This window comes from Camelus dromedarius, chromosome 16, assembly GCF_036321535.1.
Source record: "Camelus dromedarius isolate mCamDro1 chromosome 16, mCamDro1.pat, whole genome shotgun sequence".
In the NCBI taxonomy this organism is placed as follows: domain Eukaryota; kingdom Metazoa; phylum Chordata; class Mammalia; order Artiodactyla; family Camelidae; genus Camelus; species Camelus dromedarius.
This window is the reverse complement of record NC_087451.1, coordinates 41333791-41354691: the sequence shown is the minus strand read 5'-3', so window position 1 is coordinate 41354691 and position 20901 is coordinate 41333791. Positions and strand designations below refer to the sequence as shown.

General features: G+C 34.9%; 1 protein-coding gene across 4 annotated transcripts in view; it reads right to left on the bottom strand.

Moving 5' to 3' along the window:
* KANSL1 (KAT8 regulatory NSL complex subunit 1) overlaps window positions 1-20901 on the bottom strand; it is a 164403-nt gene that overhangs the window by 23218 nt on the left and 120284 nt on the right. For all 4 annotated transcript variants that reach the window (XM_031468785.2, XM_010981734.3, XM_031468784.2 and 1 more), the window contains 2 exons: window positions 15443-15555; window positions 14375-14570 (listed from right to left, as the gene is read on the bottom strand). In XM_031468785.2, coding sequence (XP_031324645.1) covers window positions 14375-14570; window positions 15443-15555 — 309 coding nt within the window. The remainder of the gene's footprint in view (window positions 1-14374; window positions 14571-15442; window positions 15556-20901) is intronic.

The following is a 20901-nucleotide window of genomic DNA, read 5'->3' as shown; positions in this document are numbered from 1 at the left end:
GGGGGAATATATAGCTGTTCATTGTAAAATTCATTCAACAATACTATGTTTGAATAATTTCATGATAAAATTTTGCAGAAGAAAACAATGACACTACAGGACTTCTTCTGGCCATGACAGAGTAAGAGTGATCAGATTTATCCTTTAGCCATAAACTAGAAAACTGGACAACACACAGCTTAAGACTGAGAAAGAAATGAGGCAGCCTGTGATTGCTCTGGCTTTCTCCCTGGAGGCACACTGCAGAGTGCACAGCAGGCAAGGGATTCTAAGCAGAGCATGACGGTTTCACTGAGTTGAGGAAACAAACTCCCAGAAACTGAAGTTCAGAGGTTCAGGTGACTGGTAACTGTGAGGCAGAATTCTTAAGAAGAGAACTCTTACAGGAAAAGAGCTCCAGAAATCTTCATGAAATCCCCTTGAGTTTCAGTTTCCTGAATACTAAGAAGCCCATATACAGGGTGAAACTCCAGCATGTCAAGCAAAGAATAACTGAGGAGCTGTGAACTGAAGTTCCCAGAGCTCACACAGGCAAGGAGACTTCTCACAACTGTCACCAGCCAAGTGGCCTGGAGCATTCAAAAAAGACCTCTGCCAGAAGATCTCGATTTACTAGAGGAGTTAAAGTAGGCTACTCTACACCCTCCCTAATAAAGGAAAAACTGAACCTCAGGTAACTTATCTGCCAACAAAACAAAGCCACTTTAAAGGAAGATAACACACTCCATATGCTTCAACCATGTAAACTGAATGTCCAGCATCCAGTAAAACAGAACTAGATATGCCAAGAGGCAACAAAGTTACACCATAGGGATACAATCAGAAAGATGTAAACCACAGGATAAGTAACCCAGTTTTCTCAACAAATAAATTACAAGAAAAAGGGGTATGACAGATAGCTTTTAGCAAACAAACACTGATAATAACTAGAAAGGCCAGATTAAGAAGCAAAACAAAACATAGCTCACAGAGAAAAAAAAGTGACAATGAATGTATGTATGTTCATGTACAACTGAAAAATTGTGCTCTACACTGGAATTTGACACAACATTGTAAAATGACTATAACTCAATAAAAAAAATGTTAAAACAAAACAAAACTTTAAGATATAGGAGAAAGGCTAAAACAATGACAATATTGAGAAGTTAAGATTCCAGAGAGGGAAGAACCATGGAAGTATGGAGCTGCTTCTTCCTGTGGACAATAGGTGATTTTGGAAAGATGCTTACAATATGGTGCCTTGGTAGAGGGTAATTTTTGGGGACAGAGAAATAAGCAGAAGTTTTGATAGATTTTGTAGGACTGAAGGGACAAAATTAGAGACTTGAAGAGCCAAATTCCCACTGAAAAGAAAGGACAGGAAACTAAGTATGACACGTCAGGTACTCACGCTCCCAAGGAATTTGGAAAATTCTGAAGCTGTGATAGGGAGAAGCCTAAGAATCTAAGCAGAAAGCCTCTGAAAAGTAGACAGAATTTTTTTGGCAGTCTCACTGTGATGAGACGAGAATTAGAGTTCAGGATATACAAGGGGGAAAGGCACTGGTCATCAAACCAGGCTCTTAGCTGAAAGTGGGAGAAAGAAACAAGGCTATGTCCTAAGAATGGACCAGACAGAAACAAAGCCTTATAAAAACTGTAACCCGGCAGCAACTCAGATCAGTCCCTAACTGCATGAAAAATTTCAGCCCCCATTCTGTATGTCTAGCAGGGAAAGAAGGTGAATCGGCTCTGGAGTAAGAGTCTTATAGCTACTAAAATCTTTTAAACATATAATATCCAACACTGACTCAGAACGAATCTGACATCATATTAGACACACTGGAAGTGTGGATAAGAGAACTGGTAGATAGGTTAATAGGAACTATATAAATAAAGAAACAGAGAAGAAAAAAATACAGGGAAGTTACAGAATAGAATGTAAAAGGCATGCAGGGCACTATGACCAAGTCCAACACACTTGTAATAGGAGGCCCAGAAGAAGAAGACAGAATGGGGCAAGAGCAATATCTGAGGACGTAATAATAATGGCCCAGTATGTGTTCAAAATGATTAAAGACACCAATCCACAGACTTAAGAAACTCTGCAAAACCCAAGCCATATGAAAACATTAAAAAAACTTCATCTAAGCATATTATAAACCTGTTTAAATTGGAAGGAAAAAAAGAGATAAAGGGAAAGCCTATAAAATTAGATTTAAAAGACTTACTGGAATATGTGGACCTTATCTGGATCTTTATTCAAACAAACTTTAAAAGTCATTAATGGTGTGTTGGTAATCTGAGCAGAGTTGTCTCTGATAACAGTAAGAAATCACTGTTAAAGTTAAAAGCATTACCAGTGGCAATAATCACCCACAACCCTGGAGATGGTAATATCTAATTCAATCTTAAAATAGCCTAAACCTGCAATACAAAGAACTAACAATAAAAGTAGACTCTTACTTTGGTAAATATTTCTTAGAAAGCAGATCTCTGAGGAACTAGTCTAAGATGATAATGGAACAGGGAGAGATTTTAAAATTTGGGCCTAAGTGCTCATGACTCACTTTGTATGTAACAGTGAAAAATGAACTGTGGAATGGTTAAGCAAGCTGTAGCATCACTTCTTATGTGGCATCTAAAATGCCAAGGACTACTGATATTAAGAAATATATATAATAAACATAAAAATAAAAAATAACATGTGCATAGAAATTAAAATAAATATAAGTATATCAAATATTAAAAGAAAAGGTATAATCTTTTGACTCTTTTATCAGTGTATTTTCCTATAAACTTACTGAGACTGAAAATAAAATTGGGATCAGTAATTCAATGTTGCAAATAAAGTTTCTATATTTTATATTTATTTCAGCATATTTAAAAACATCTACTGTAGCTATTCATAATTTTAGAATGAGATTTTAATTAGAAAATGTTGGTGGGTAATGGTTTCATTTTTAAACTTTGAATTTCAATACTGCCAAGTGTCCAAACATCACCTACCAAGTGATTCCAGAGCAGAAACCAAACATTCTGAAATGTTTCTCTTGGAATCACTGTAGTTCATAAACATGCTTAATCAGTATTACTTTGCCAAGGTTCCCTTGTCAAGTAAGCTGGGGAAAGAAAATAAAAGATTTTCTTTTAAACAAAAGACTTTTAAGTCTTTAATGACTTTTATGAATCTTTGAGTGGAAGATACGGCATGAAGTGCTCTCCTGATTCACTCATCACAGCACTTCAGTGGCAGATACTACAAGTTATCTGTGGGCTCATCACTACTTTGAAATCATGACAGTGTTAAATCTTGGAATTTAATGCATTAATGAAGAAGTACATGTTAATATACTACAAATTTATATTTTAACAACCATTTCAACACACTTGGTTGTCCCTATAATCCAATATACTTATATTTTATGCATTAAAAAAATCTATTCTGGCGAGTCCACAGATTTTTTTCACTGCCAAAGTTAGGAGTAGGAAATTCCGAGATGCAAGGAACAGAAAGAGAACTCAAAGCAGAGGCTGATCTTGGTCAACCAGCCAGGGAAGTGGCAAGGAAGTTGAACATCTACTCTGGGACCTTAGTGAAAAAAGCCAACTGAGATGAAGTGAAAGCCCAGTCATGATGCATGTTTAGGTAAGAGGTCCAAATTCATATTACCTTGTATGTGCAGGGAACTTAGGCTAAGAATTTGCCATTCCAAATTCACCTAGATTCCTGAAGTCTCCTCAGAAGCTAATGGAAAACTGTTTTTTAAGGACATTTTCATAGTTCAGGGATCACAAAACTCCTACAGAAAACACGCCTCCCTCACCCTGGCCCCAAATGAGCTCACTGTGAAAGACTGCAAATCATACAACAATATAGACTGATAAGAGACGGGCAGTACATTCAAAAAGGGGAAGAACTTGTCCCCAATAAGCTAGAAATAGAACAATTAGAAAACAACTTTAAAATAAGTATATTAAAAATTTCCAAACTGATAAGAGAAATAGAAGTCATGAAACAAGAACAGGATAAAAAAAAGAATGTTTGTAATAGTAACAAAAAATTCTGAATAAAAAGCACAAGTGATAGGTCTACCAGTAAACTAAGTGCAGCTGGAGAGAAACCTGATGAATAGGAGCAACAGGTCAGAGAAGAATACACAAAATAAAGCACAAGACGACAGATATGAAATTGCAAAGTATAAAAAGAAATTAAGAGATACAGAAGAGAGAAAGAGAAGATCCACAACAATCAAAAGACAGACATTCCACATTTAAAAAGAAAGAATAAAAAAGAGCTCACAGACATAGAAAATAAACTTACAGTTACCAGGCGGAAAAAGGGGATGGGAAGGGATAAAATGAAAGTTTGAGATTTGCAGATACTAACTACTATATATAAACTAGATAAACCACAAGTTTCTGCTGTATAGCATAGGGAACTATATCAGTATCTTGTAGTAATCTATAATGAAAAAGAATATGAAAAGGAATATATGTACGTATATGTATGACTAAAACATTATGCTGTACACTAGAAATTATACAACATTGTAAACTGACTATACTTCAATTAAAAAAAAAGAATCAAAAAGAGGAAAAAGTTAATAATGACTAGAAAAATTTCAAAACTAAAGACAAACAAGAACTCTCAAAATGACAGTGCAAACCAAGACCCAGAAGCTAACAACTAATTCATATATCTAAAATATGCCCTTTGATATTGCAAAACAAAAACAAAATCAGAAGTAAGGGGTTAGGGTAATGATTTAAGTTACCAGAGAGAAGATAAAGACACCTATAAAGAAATGACAATTAAACTGACATTAGAATTCTCAACAACAATAAATATTGGAAGGCTATGAAATTATCTTCAAAGTCCTGAATATATACAGTTAAGCCATCATTCAACAGTAAAGGCAATATATAACTGTGTACTTTGAAACATACACATATATACACACCCAAATTCTCACACAAAATGTAATTCTGTATGTTTTTAATACATAAAGATCAACTTTACAACTCATACTGTTGTTGGAAGGCTACTAAAGGGATGTATTCAGTATGCAGGATGCAAGATGCAACAGTGAACAAGATGGCAAAAGTACTGGTAAATGTAAATAAGTATGAACTTAAAAATGACTAATTTGGGAGGGATTTTAAAACAAAGTAATTAAGATAATAAAGATCAACTATAGATAATGAGAAGGAAAGATTGGAAACTTAAAAAGAGGCATTCTTAAGTCCTACTCTTCCCAAAGCAGACAAATGAAAAGAACATTCAACTAGCCCCACAGACAGCAGAAAGGCATAAAAACAAGGCAAAGAAAAGTTTATGCTTAAAAAAAATTATGAGAAATGACTGATTTCAAACATAATGGTAACTGGAGTAAATGTAAATGGATTTAATAAGTCACCTCTTAAAAACACACCAAAAGCAAATCAACACAGAAAAACTGAAAATAAAGAGATGGAAAAAGATGTATCTAGCAAGTATTTACCAAAGAAACCTATTTAAACTAAAAGTATTAATAGAGATCAAAGGGGAAACAACGTAATGATGAAAGCAACTAAGATGAAAAAGAAGTAATAATCATTAACTAGGAAATACCTAATCAGTTGTCCTGGAACTATATGAATATGTATGACTGAAAAACCAAATAGAAAGGTGGGGTGGGAGATGGGGAAACAAGACAGACACCGTTTATGGGTGTAAACTGGCTACTAGTAGATAAATAAGTCCTGGAGATCTAATACACAATACAATGATTAGAGACAATGCCACTGTATTATAAACAATGAATGTGCTAAGAAACTAGGTCTTAATTATTCCCACTACAAAAAAAAAAAAAAAAAAAAAAGAAATCATAATTATATGACACAGTAGATGTGTTAGCTAAAGTTACAATGGCAACCATACTGTACCTTTAACTTATACAATGCAGTATCAAACATATTTTAAAAAGAGAGAGACAAAGAGAAAGCAGACCAAATGATACAGAAGATATGAAGTTAATGAGCTCAAGACATAAGTTAAATTTAGAGCCCTGAAGTCAACAAACAGGGTATGGATATACTTACATCCACAAAACAGTTTTTTTTTTTTAAAGAAATGTGGACTATTTACAAAAGCTAAGCTAAAATTATGTATATCAACATGGAGATCTTGAAAATAGTGAATTAAAACAACAACAAAAACCAAACACATATCAAAAAAACCAAACCCAAGTTACAGAGTATGTACCATGACAACATTTATATAAACTTTAAACTAAACACTGCATTTGCTCATGGATACATATATGTGTAGTAAAATAAAAGAGCTTGAATCAGGAGTATACACACCAAATTCATGACAGTGATTACTTCTGGGGAAAAAAGCCGGTAAAGGAGGTGACGGAAGATAAAAGGAGCATTGTTTATTTGTCCTTTTCTTTTAATATTAAAAAAAATGAAGTAAAAAAACCAAGATATTACCATTTAGGGTGATATGTACATAGATGTTTGTTATATCACCCTTTATACTTTATAAAATTTAAAAAATTAAGGGAGGAGGCAGGTAAACCAGTAAGTTTTTCTATACAGAGAACTGAAGTTTTTCACACAATAAATCCAATGGTACAGAAGAGCCCCAGAAAATCTGCAGTGGGAGTAAAAGAACGTCCAACTATTTCAGAGCAGAGATACATTAATTTGCAAGTTGCTGAAACCTAGGAATCAAACTGGGAATAGCACCTATCAATTCTAGATTTAGAACTGAGAAAAGGATTCAACCATCATATGAGCAGCAGAGACAAGGACCAATGGCCAGTGTCTCCTCCCCAGATCCTATCGCCAAATTCATGCCCACCCAGGACCACAGAATGTAACCGTATTTGTAAATAGGGTCTTTGCAGATGCAACTAGTTTGACATGAAGCAATACTTAGGGGAAGCCTTAAATCCAATGATTGGTGTCCTTATAAGAAGGCCATGTGAAAACACAGAGACAGAGACACACGGGGAGATGACCACGTGAGGACAGAAGCGGAGACAGGAGTTATGCTGCCACAAGCCAAGGAATGCTAAGGAATGCTCACAGAAAGTGGCAAGAAAGGATTCTTCCCTAGAGCCTTCAGAGGCAGCAAGGGCTGACACCTTGATTTCAATTTCAAACTTCTAGCCTTCAGAACTGCGACAGAAAACTTATACAGCAAACTACTAAATTTTTTCTAGTGATAAATATAAAGTCTAGAAAGGTCAACTCATTTTAAAGAGTGATGGAAAGAAAAAATAAAAAACCCCTCAGCATGGGGACTACAAGTAGAACACTGCAGAACAAAGGAAAAGAAAGCAAACTGGAAAAATTAAGAAAGAATATATTTCTAGAAAACTATTTATTAATCAAATTCAGTACAACAATGAAATTTTTGGCATCTCCAATAGAGTAAAAGATAACATAGCTTCTTTTATAAAGTAACTGGGTAAAATGAAAGTGCAACAAGGTGACATAAAAAGTAAATATAAAATCTAAAAAGAAAAAAGAATCTTAACCCATGGTAGCAGAATTAAAACCTACAATAGAGGAACTACAGGTAAAAATTGATACAGAAGTCAAAATAGGATGTGGGTAGCAAACTTAACTGTCTTATTCCTTTGCACAATTGGAGAACCAAAGGGATGAAAACAATGAGAGAAAACTTAACAGCTAACATGTGAACACTTATTATGTACATTCAAAATGTGCCAATCGCTTCCCATACCTAATTTAATGATCACAATAATGTTGTGAAGCAGGTAGTAAGAGCTAGATAAAAAGGGTAGAAAAGAGTAACAGACAAGTGGTATACTTAAAGAGGGGAAACTACAAACTTAAGGAATCAAAAACCAAAGCTACACTGTAAACCAGCTATATTTCAAAAAAAAACTTTAAAAACCACCAGAAAAAAAAAAGCTATTATAGAAAACTTAACAGTGCTATATAAAACACTAAAGTTCTGTTCATGCAGTTTTGCAATGATAAAAATGTTCTGTATTAGTATGTCTAAATATGGTAGCAACTAGTCACATGACTACTGAACACTTGAAACGTGGCTGGTGTGAGTGAGATACAAAATTTTTTTGTCTTAATTTTAAATAGCTATATGTAGATAGTGGCTACCATATTGGACAGCAAAGAGTAGAATCAGTTACCAATATAAAGGAAAGAAACTAAGACTGGCATCAGTCTAATTCTATGACAAAACAGAATAAACAATTGCTCTCCTCCTCCCATCAAAAGACATGGAACAGAGTTTTAAGGGATAAAGGTTATGATCTAAAAACCTGAAACATGGTCAAACTGTTGCTCAAATTACTGAAAGACTACAAATCCAAACTAAGAACTCAATAAATGGGCATATGAAGATATAAAAAGGCTGTTGGTAAACAATGAAATGTTACAAACAAAATAAGCCTTTAAATCTAGTTTCAAAACTAATTATAAAACTAAAAACTATTCTGTTTAATAAAATCCTCATTAAAATAAAAAATTTGAGATTAATAAATAGACCAAAACACCCTAAATCTTCTTTTATGATTCAAAATGCACATAGAAAACACAATGTTGAAAGTAAACGGATAAGAAAAACACATACACTAAACATTAATATCAAGAAAAGAAGAATGTAGGCTAAAACAACTATTAGAGACAGGACCCAGAGTCACTAAGAGGATATAATTAGAGAAGACTATACTAGACACCAATAACTTAAAAAAAAAAAAACTATACCATAATATAAGCCTAAACTACAGAAATATCACTTTGAGCTAAACGCTATAAAAACCAGTAATTAATAACAAAAGTTTAAAAAAAAACTAACAATTTAGAATCTGGAAATGCAATTCTTAACTCGGGAAAAGAACTGAAGAACTCAAACGCAACTTAAAAATAGCAAGAACATTTCCTTCACACACCAAAGGCTGTGGGAATGCCATCGAAAACTATACTTACAAGAAAATTCAGAAAATTAAATGCTTTTATCATTATGTAATAAAGAACAGAAAATAAATTAACTCAGCATTTGAATAAAGACAGAGAGGAGAAAAAACCCAAGACCACAGGAAGAAGGAATTAACAGCACAGAACTGATCTTTGAAATGACCAACAGAAAAACTGCTGACATGATTAATCAAGAAAGAGAAGGCACACATAATTTAAGACTGAGAAATGGATATTAACCACAGACACAGGGATTTAAAAATTAAGAATGCATATCATAAAATTGTGTATGAGTAAATCTGAAAATATCTGAGAGATGGATAATTTTCTATAGAATAGATGCTGGTCTCAAATGGTTTTACCTTGAGTTCCAACACATTTTAAAGAATCTTTAAACTTTTCCAGAGCATAGCAAATGATAAATACTGTAAGCATCCCAATTCATCTTAAGAAGTTATCCTACATCAAAATTAATAGTGAACTTCTAAAAGTATTGCCATTCAAACCAGGAGTGAGATGTCTCATTACAACCAATTATTTCTCAACACTGTTTAAGGAATAAGAAATAAAGAGGTGTCAAATTGTTTGCCAATGAGAGAAAATTTTAAAAACGATAAACTGAAACACTGTTAAGAGTTCAGAAAACTGTTCAATTACAAAAAAACCAAACACCCAAAAAGAAACAGTACTCATAAAGTAACACTAACAGAAGAAAAGATCTCATTCACATTACCAAAATATCAAGAATGTAGATAGATAACATGTAAGAATTGAATGAAGAGATAAAATCTTGGATACACAGAGAAATTCTATGTTTCCTTAATACTGTAATGACATTAGTTCCCTCTGAAGGAATTCCCATTAAAAACCCAAATGCAATGCTTATGGAGGAAGTCCAATATCAAAGTAAGGCTCTGTTAATCACTCTCTTGTTAATCACAGAATAGTAGTTTAAAGTATTTTTTTTAAATTCTTTTGTCTTGAGGATAGTTTATAAATAAAATATTAGACCTTCTACTTCCATCTATATCTATCTATTTATGAAGTGTTGATTTGCAATGTTGTATTAATTTCTGATGTACAGCACAGTGATTCAGTTATACATATATATACATGCTTTTCCATATTCTTTCTCTTTATAGGTTATTTACAAGATATTGAATGTAGTTCCCTGTGCTACACATTAGGACCCTGCCGTTTGTTTTATATATAGTAGTTTGTATCTGCTAATCCCAAACTCCTAATTTATCCCTTCCTTCTACTTCTATTTATCTCAGGCTTTCAAATTTTATTTTGCATGTGTTTTATAATGCATATATAAAATCCATATACGTTTAGAGGTTACTGTTCTAAGCAGTGGGTGATTTCTGAGTACTGTCAGTAGCTTTATTTCCTAAGGAACTACAATGTTCCACAACGCACTTTTGCTCCTTTCCAAAAGTTTGCCAAATATTGGAAAGCTGAGTGTCCAAAGTCTATCATGAGAACCCCCTTGTCAATAAAGAACATATCCAATTTGAGATCAAATTATTCACTTTTAATAGTGACCAGTCATTCTACCTCTACCATGTCACACTAGGTCTTAAAAGAGTCTTACATGTAATAGCCTATATACCTCAAGTGTAATATGAGAGAAAAAGAGAGGACCACTGGGAATTCTATAGAAGCCAACTTTAAAATATAACCCAGAGCAGTCCTCTTACACAGTTATACTCCAACACAGGCTATTGTAAAAATTTCCCACTTGAGTGTTTCTTCACTGACTTAGCTAATTACTAACATCTATCATACTAAACCTCTAAGGTGATGAAATACACAATGAGCAGCAATATAGGCAACTTTTAATGATCTGTCTTAACATTACAATGAAATCGTGATACAGGAAAGTACCCTGTGTTCTTCCCGGGCTTTACTGATTTCGTGAGATAACCTCACTCTCTCATTCTCAAAGCTCTCTGTCCTCCCAACTCTGATATTCACTAACCAAGCCCTTGTGATTTTTCCTTAGGACTGGACTACTTTTAAAAATCTCCTGTATCTTCGGAGTTTTAGAGTCTTTAGACTATTATTTCCTCCAGGATTACTATTGTTTCTTTGTGCCTCCTGTCTCTTTTGTGCCAATCCACTCCAAACATAAGCTACCTATAGATTTATCTTCCCAAAAATAGCTTCTGACATTTCACTGCTCAAAACTCTAAAAATTCTCTAAAATCTAAAGGATAAAACCTAAGTCGACATTTTGGGCATTCAAAGCCTTTCATTATTTACTAACAGGTCTCATTCCTGTTTATTTCCAACAAGTTTATCTTACTGAACCCTCTGCTGTAGTCAGATTTTAAGATAACAATGACATAAAAACAGCCTTTTAGGGACAAAAAGAAATGTTATCCTACACTGAAAATACATCTCAACTGTAAGTTATATTCTAATTTCAGAAATTCTGGTAACACTTGACAGAATATAGTGGTAGCCATGATTCAACTAAGATGGCGGTCTCGTAAAACACAGTAACTGAATGAATTCCCTGAAGTGAGTGTTTTATTTGGTTCTGGAATGCAGTAGAGAGAATTTAAAATGTAGGTAAGCCAGTAATACTGGCAATATCCATCTGTCTTTTACTTCTGTACTCTGGTAAATATACTAGTACCCACCTTTGCTGTTGTGGGTGGAGAAGAGGGGAAGAAGGGACTAATAACAAAGGTAATTTTAATTACCTCAGAAACATAGTTCCTGTTACTAAGATTTTCTTTTCTTCAGAAACTTGAAAGTAAATTTTATTACACTAAATGTGAACTACCATTTACCAATATCAGAAAACGATTTATCTGTTAATCTCTTTGCTACCTAGTTCTGTCACTAGAAAGTAAGCTCCATGAGGCCAAGGACTTTCATTCACCAATGAAACCCAGGTGACCTGAAGAACACTTGGACCACAGTGAGGATCCAAAACAATTACTGAATGAATTTCCTTGGCAAATCTATCATCTCAAAATGATAGCAAGACACTTACTCAGTAGCAAGTATCACTGAGCAAAAAGCCATGGATGACACAGTGAGCAACAAAGAGAGAATGGCCTTTGTCCCCAACTTTGGTGGAACTCCAGCATTTCTGCTATAACCAGCAAATTATTTATTTCCCAAACTCAGTTTATTTCTTTGTCTTATTTTCCATGTAGCTTACTTCTGTAAATGTTGGGATGACTCTGTTTTAGACACTGGCATCAGAACCAAAGGGTCTTTTGTATGCTTTCTACCTCTCCACTCTTGTTTTAAACATTTATGTGTACCTTCAGAAGTATATTAGTTTTCAGGCATGAGTAAGAAGCAGCCAGTGTCAACAGCAACAAGGAAGGCTTGCTACTTTACTTCAGTTTAGTTTAAAAAGAAAAGAACCCAGGAAGCCACCCTATGCTTCAGAAAAATTTTATAATACCCTTAGATGTCATAACACAGCAGCTAGCAAATTGCCAAAATAGAGATAGGACGCTATTTTCCGGAGGTGATGTTGCTGGTTGGTTTTTTTGTTTGTTTTTGTTAAAAGTATCAAAGGCATGGATAAAAACTACTTTCTTATATACTTGAAAGTAATACACTGTTTTCTTTGCTTTCCCAATATCAACTTTTCAACCTCTCAGAAAATAATACAGATTAATAAAAAACTATTAATAAAAAGCTGACTCAAATGTCAATAAGAGAAACCTGCCAAATATCTTGTTCTTTTCTTTCATTTTGATAATTCAGGCAGTCTGAAGAACAGACAAGAAAGAAGTAGTACCTCGTGACAGTTAATACTCTCCTTTAAAAAAAAGATCACTGCAAAGTTATACAGTCCAAATGCATACTACGACAAAACAAGCCAAGCACTGAAAAGCCAGTCCAAATAATAATGCTTCCAACAATTATCTCCTCACCCCTCACATTTGCCCTCAATTTCTCACCAACAAATAAAATGTAATAGCTCTACTTAAGAAAGATTCCCCCTTCAATCAAACAGGCTATTTCTCTGTTCTCCTTTATAGAAACATGCTTTAAAAGCATTATAAATGTTCCCTCAATTCCTTCCCTCTCATTCTCTCCCAAACCTACTCCAACCAAAATTGCACTCTTCTCCCTCTAACAAAACTGCTCACAAAGATCTCAAACAACCTTGGCCCTGCCAAATCCAATGGCCAGTTCTCAGTCTTCATCTAATTTGAGCTGTCTGCAGCATCCAGCACAGATGATCATTCCCTCCTTTCTGAAATATTTCTTCACTTGCCTTCCACATACCATGCTGTCTCTTGGTTTTCCTTCTACGTCACTAGTCACTCCTTCCCAGTCTCTTATCTTTTACTCACATCTCTAAGCCTTGGAATGAAAATATGACTCAAGGGTAAATTCCATCTGAGCTCCCCTGCATTCCCTATTCCCGTCTTCTGTTGGCACTTTTCTCCCCAGCACTTAATACAATAGGACATATCATATACTTCATTTATTGTTTTATTTTCTGGCTCTATCCACTAGATTATTTCATGAGGGTAAGGATTTTCGTCTGTTTTGTTTAGTGTTGTATTCCCAGTGCATAGAAGAGATACAGCTTATTAGGGGGCTCAAAAAAATCGCTAAATGAGTGAATGAATTAACAAAACCAACGGTGTTAACAGTAACAGCCACTTTGTACTAGTAACTTGTCATTCAGGCCCCGCCAATAAGCAAATTATATACATTTCATTTAATCTGAAAACAACTCCATGAGATCTCTGAGCTATTGGGGGTGGGGAGGTGTGCTATTAACACAAATCACAAAACTACTAAGTGGCAGTGCCATGATTCAAACCCAAGTTTGTCCTCTTCAAAGTTAATTCACTTAACTACCGCATGGTATTATTTTTACTGGAGTATTACTTCATTAGCTTGGAATAAGCCCAACTCTGCCATCTGAAGAGTCAGCAATCAAAAGCTTCCTGTAGCTATGAAATAATCTCCATTTTGTCTGGGAAGACATTCGTTTAATAACATCAATTCAGAAATTTTAATGGAGATTCTATTTGAAAGGAAAACATTCCACGTTGCCATTTTCAGTGGTATCAGTACAAATGAGAAGACACCATTACTCTCCTTCAAAGTGCTGGTGGCAGAACTTACAACTTCCTGTCTCCCATTTCTATTAAAAATACCAAGCCACTGGTTTCCAAATCTGGCTGAAGACTCACTTAGAAGCTTTTCATTTTTTGAAAACAAGATTCCCAGGCCCAACTCCAGAGCAAATGAATCAAAATCCTAGGAGACAGGGCTCAGGAACTTAGCATTTTTTTTAAAGCTCCCCAGGAAACCTTGGTGATTAGCTAAGTTTGGAAAACACCAGTTAAATGAACCAAAGTTGGCAAGAGACTAATATCTCTATCTGAGCATCTGGCTCACTGTTTAACAATGACCACGTCACACTGGTACTGACCTTCTTGGAAAGAGGAACGATGCTGTTGGGTCGAACAAGCCTCCGTTTCTTACAACTCAGCACAGGACGTGTTCGGGCTGCCACACAGGTGCCATCAGTTGATGAAGAAACTAGATTCAGTCGTTGCTTTTTATGTAACTGTTCCTCAGCATCAGAGCTGTCACCTGGAATGTGGTCTGTCAAGACAGGCTGAAGACTATACAAGGGAAAGAAGAATATTCACTTCTCAGAAGACGAAAGGAAATAAAGCCTCGAATACGAATTCAACTGCCTCTACTCGCAAATAATCACAGACACAAGCAAGTATCCTAGAACAGACACAGCTCATCTCTTGATGAGGACGTCCGTTCATCAGAGTGAGTGTGTTCTGTGACTGTGCTCGTCCATAGGGCTTTTGGTGGATGTTAACTCTACTGTGTCTGAAAAGCTCAGAAAGTAAGTGAACTCAGGTTCTCTTATTTAAGTTCTCTTCTATAACAAAAACATGAATTAAAAAAAAGTTTAGAATTCTTACTCATGTTTCTCTTCATAATTGTATGAGGTTTTCTCCTTTCACTAAAAAAGTTTAGAAAATCACAACTGGTAAAAAAATGATGAATTCTGCAACTGTTAATAAGGTGCCTGAGGATCAGTCCTCCTGTGAAACTTGCCTTTTAGGGATGTGCACCCACTGTTCACTTCCAGGTGGATTTCTTGATCTTTCAAATACAGATTTAGAAACACAGCCTTTAGAGGTCTAATCTGTTCTAGAGTAGAGGATTTTATGTAAACACTTCTGAGGAATTCTACCAAGACAGAACCAATCACAATGACTCACAATAACTTTAGGACTTTTTATTTTTCTCCATGCTGAGTCAATTTTAGGCCACAGTAAGTACAAGGAAAATAATTAGCATGCTACTTAATATATACTTGCTACAGTAGGAGGTACGCACAATATTGTGAACTGATAAGGTTTCTGCTTCTTTAAACAAGGGTTAGTCCTGGCTAGGGGTAACTAAGAGCCTCAAGCTCATCTTTTACATGCCTGCTGAGCACCAGAAGTGTGCAGAAGAGGTTAAAACTTACGTGTTAATAACTCCATTGACAGGTCTCAATGCCCCACATGATTTGGTAGACAATGACTCTGAAGGATGACCAGAGGCACCATGGTTTTCCAGTGGCTGAGAAACAGACTCAATCTTAATGAGGAGGAAAACAAAAATATATTAGCAACATTAAACCAACAGCACTAGACTGAATAGGAGCACTATTTCATTTTAATAAAATACCTAAAATTTCTGATGACCAACTTGAAAAACAAAATTCAAATGTGGAACATAATTCAAGTGCTTCTTGGATCTGTCTCTCCTGGGCTAGTTCTAACAAACCCCAAATAAATGCATTTTTTGGCCTTAAAACAACAACAACAAACTCACCTGACTGAGGAAACAAAAATAATTAAGAATATCAATCAGCTTTTGCTTTGGGGAAAAGGGGGGTGAAGAATTAAAATATTTAACAGACTAAAGTAGTAAAGTGTCTACTGATGGAAATGACCTAATTACATAGAACAGAAACTCAGCAATTACATAGGAACAGGAGTCTTCAAGTCTTCAATCTAAGGGTCAAGAACATACATAAATTCAGTATCAACCAGGGGGAAATTTAAATGTAGTTAATATCTGCTTAACTTCACAGTGTATGCTGGAAGCTTGCTTCCAGAAAACCATACTTAAAAAAAAAAAAAAAAAAAAAAAAAAAAATATATATATATATATATATATATATATATATATACACACACACCCCTGTGATAAAAGAAATAAAAAGAATAAAATCTCAATGAGAACTACCTAATATTATTTATTAGGTAGTAACAACTGTCTCTGGACTACACAAATCAAACACAGCTGACTCTTGAACTGCTTGAGTGTACTATAGGTGGACATTTTCCAAAAGTAAATACTATACAGTCTGTGGTTGGTTGAATCCACAGATGTGGAGGAACCATGGATAGGGAGGATCGACAATAAATTATTCACGGATTAAACCCTGCGTTGTTCAAGAGTCAACTATGTATGTTTAGAATATAAAATGAAAAAAGGGAGTGGGAAAGAATCTGGAAAAGCCTGAACCTCACTATTTCAAAACAAATTATATATTTACTAGACTAAAAGGGCCAGGGGCAACCATGAGATGTCAATCACAAGAAGTTTCTCTGCAGTACAGGTACAGGCAGTAAAGCCACAGATGAGTTATCCCTCGGCTCTGCGAGTTGTTGCCGTGCCACAGAATGGCTGTGATCTTTGTCTCCTCCTTACACTCAAACTGACTTTAGGGTGTTTTGATGTTCCCCTTCCTGTAACTGTTACCAGTACACATCAAAGCCAGTATTTTGAGGCTGAAATTCTACTTATCAATATTGTAGGGGGAGTATATAGCTCAGTGGTAGAGTGTGTGCTTAGCATGCACAAGGTCCAGAGTTCAATCCCCAGTACCTCCATTAAAGATAAATAAATAAAAACCTAATTACCACCCTCCACCCCCCAAAATTGTTGAACTTCTTTGATTTTTATATACCCCCAAGGAGAAAACACCGAAGGATCTGCAGACCTGAGGGCAGTCTCAAGAAAGGACAATCGATTGGGAAGCTAATTTGAAAAATAAAAATTATCCAAAAAGCTAGATCAAAGTATATAAACAGACAAGACACATGAGCAAACACTGGGGAAATGTTCTGTCTTGTTAGAAATCCTATTCACCTACTGTCATCACAAATACCTTGAACAGCTGTATTAGTCAAAAATGCCAAAATTATGTTAAATTTGGCTAAAGTACTCACTGCCTTAAAAGTCACACTGATTTCCTCTTGAAAAGTAGTAAGAGTTATAAAGATGTTCACATCCTCTGACAAAGTATTTTACTCAGTCCTTAAAATCTATCTTAAAGAAATAACTCAACAAACACATCCCCCAAAATCTTATATACAAAGGTGTTCACTGCATAGGATATATGTCGATAACCTAAATGCTTAACATCTGAGGCATATAATAAATTATAAATTGTCGTATACCAAATCAGAATACTAAAAATAATCATAAAGGATATTTCTTTTTCCTTTATCCAGAATAATATTTAAAGACAGAAAATAACACAGTCTTATATGTAGAAATGATTTAGGAAAAGCGTTAAATTCAGAATATTCTTAATAAAACTGTGACTAAAAATGTACTTATGTAGATAATGACAAGACAAAAAGAATGTTACAGAGGCAGAATAGGATTACTCTGAAATTTTCTTTATATTTAGATAATATTTTTACATTAAAAAAAAAATAGCCCAAACCCAAATATCCTCCTGAATGCTAGTGAGGATTTACTATTCAGGGGAAACCTCAAGAAGCCCAAACAAATATTATGGCATGACAAAGGATGGGATTTAAGATTCAGCAGATGTGTGACTCCAGGCATGTTACAGCTTTCCTAGATTTCAGAAGTTCTGGTTTAGATGAAAAAATTTCAACATGAAAACACTGTAACTATAAACTTTTTGTTAGTTTGATATTGATGTAAAGAACTTCCGTCAGTTTTATATTCAGTTAAAATAAGAGCTTTCAGCATTAGGTTATGACAGAGATCTGATATACACTACATGTTTTATTTACAAAGTGCCATGTTTAAGTAACAGGCTCACTTTCCATTTGATTAAGATTTATTTTGTAGGGATTATGGAGAATTAACCACTAGAATACCCATCAAGACAAAATGTTACCATTCTTTAACAAAATCTCATTTCAAAACAAACATACCTTCTTATAGAAAGCCCAAAGAAGAAAAAGCATAAATCATGAGTAATCTCACCACCTATCGATAACTACTGCTAACAACCTATCCTTGTTTTACATGCCTACAGATCTATAGTATATGTAAAGGCCATTAGTCTTCAGTGTATCTTACTGTTTTCCTTGGAGGAACCTGAACTTCCCAAATTAAAACAGAAGTCAATAGGCAAAACATTATTTAGCACAAAAATGTTTTCAAGGATACAGAAGCATACAGCAATTAAGAGCATAAAGTCTGAGAGGGATTCCAGTCCCAATCATACAAAGAGGCAGTGAATATTCAGAAGGGATCTGCTTAGAATACCTGAGGATATCCTGTAATCACCCTGAGATCCAAGAGCAGGGCACTGGGGCAACCAGGTTCATCACTCATTCTCAAATTCAAAGAGCTTAAAATATTAACCTCAATCCTCCAATAGCATTCCACTTAGAAAAAAGAAAATCACAACTCACAAACACATGTAATTTTACTTACAAGTTTCTTAAATGCATTCACATTGCCTTAAGGAAAAGTGAACAAACACTCCCTCATCCTGCAGTCCAAAGGGCTACAAAGACAGAGGGTAAAGAAACACTAACAAACACTTCACAAATGTGAAATCCATATACTCCTTTAAGCTTGAGCATTACTATTGCAGTGCTTTACATCATTAGTATGTTTAGGAAACTAAAGCATAACTCAGGTATCTGTCATTAAATGGGGAACTGTAAAAACAATGGAAGTATTTAAGGCTCTACCATCTAGAAAGCAGGAGTTCTTACAGAGCTTCTCTTGAATTTTATGTGATGCTCAGATCCACTCTGAGGGTACATCCATACCACAGCCAGAAAAGAGTAGAAAAGTTGAAGTGGGAGATAGAGTGCTTCTGCAATTCCCCTTTTCTCTAAAGCAAAGCCCCAGGGAATTACCTTTTGAGACAATCTCAGAGTTAAAGGTAGCAAGGAGGGTTACTGAAGTGATTTTCTCCCCCCGAATGTAAGGGCCAGGTGTAGAGAATAAAACGATTAACAAAGCAATGAAGTTTAATGAATTTAATTTTGTTATTCATATAAAGCAGGCACCTGTCTGATTCATTACTCCACCCTCTTGGCCGGATTAATTGTGACAAAGACCCCTTAAAGAAAAGCTAGATTAAATTAATGTTTATGGAGTAGATTTTCCTGCGATTTAAGAACTGACATTAACTGGATTTGTTTTACTAAAAAGTAGAGAAAGTAAGGGAGTAAAAATCGAAAGGCACAAAACTTACAAATGTAATAAAATAAAACTGTAACTGCAAGATATGTATGTGTGTATTTATGTATCTTTATTCAAGTAAAGCCATGTCATAATTGAAATACCATTTTCTTAGATGCACCACATTTGTCTACAAATTTTAACAGTTCTGTTTTGGTTAGTTATTGCCTTTCTGACAAACAGTATCAAAATGGAAATAAAAGGCTAACTGAGTATAAGGAATTCAACTTTTAATCCTGGGTCAAGATGCTCTCCATCTCAATGATACTCAGCATAGTCTTGCTTAAAATTACCCAAATATTGTTGGCCCATAAAAAGGATACCAGTCTTTTCCACGAACTAGCACCATGGCCAAGAAATTATAATTGGAAGTGGAGCTTTCTGAAAATTCCAGTTCCACCAAGTTACTTACCCAGGCTTCAATTTCTCCATATGTGAAATGGGACTATGTGCCTCACCTACCTATGTCTCTGTATTGAGGTTAAAATCTACATAATTACATTAAAAAGGAATTTTGAATTATTCATTTAAAAATTTCAACCAGCATAATGCTGTTACAAGTCCAGACTACTAAACCTAAGATTTACTTATACTTACTAACACCACTGAAACTACGTATCTAGAATCTAAAAGGACAATTGCAAAAACAGTCCTATAAATTCTTACTACTCAAGTTACTTACCCACAGTCCAATTTATTTTAAAGGTCTTAACTGGTCAGTGTTTTTTTTTTTAAATACTGTAGATCAAACATTCCCTAGCCAGTACCCATCCTTCTAGCCTCTTTTCTCAAAACGCTCCTGGGGCCAACGCACCATTCATCCTCCCTAATGACTACAGAACTTCAAGGAAAAGAACGCTGTTCCTGTGTAACCAATGGTAGGAAGATTGTACCTTGAATTGTTTAAAAAGAAAAATCAATCGTTTAACATTGTTAGCATGCTCTTCTTCTGGGAAAGCATTAGTCCTTCACTTAATAGTTCACTTGTTAACCCTATCAATTCCACAAAGTAAAGAAAGGGTAAAAAACTGAGGCTTATTTTACAAATAGAAACAAACACAAATAATAAAATCTGCTCATTTGTGGAAAAAAAATATAGGAAGGATAATGCAAAAACTAATGAAATTGGCTACCTACAGGAGGTGGGAGCACAACAGAAAGAAGGTGGAAATGAGAACAGGGGAAACAGCCTTCTGTATACCTTTAACTTAGAACTGTAGTAATGTTTCACACACTCAAGAAATAATAAACATCAACTATTGTGTTGGTGGGGGCAGGGGGAAGAAATGGAACATGTAGTAACAAAAGAACCTAACTCTTACAAAATAATTGCATTCTCACACTGAAAGGTGTTAGGAGGAAAAGAACCGACCTAAGTATAACTTTGGTTACACTGACTGTATACTACAGGACTAACATACTGTATACAATATTGTACTCTGGTTAGTAAATACATTTTTCACAGGG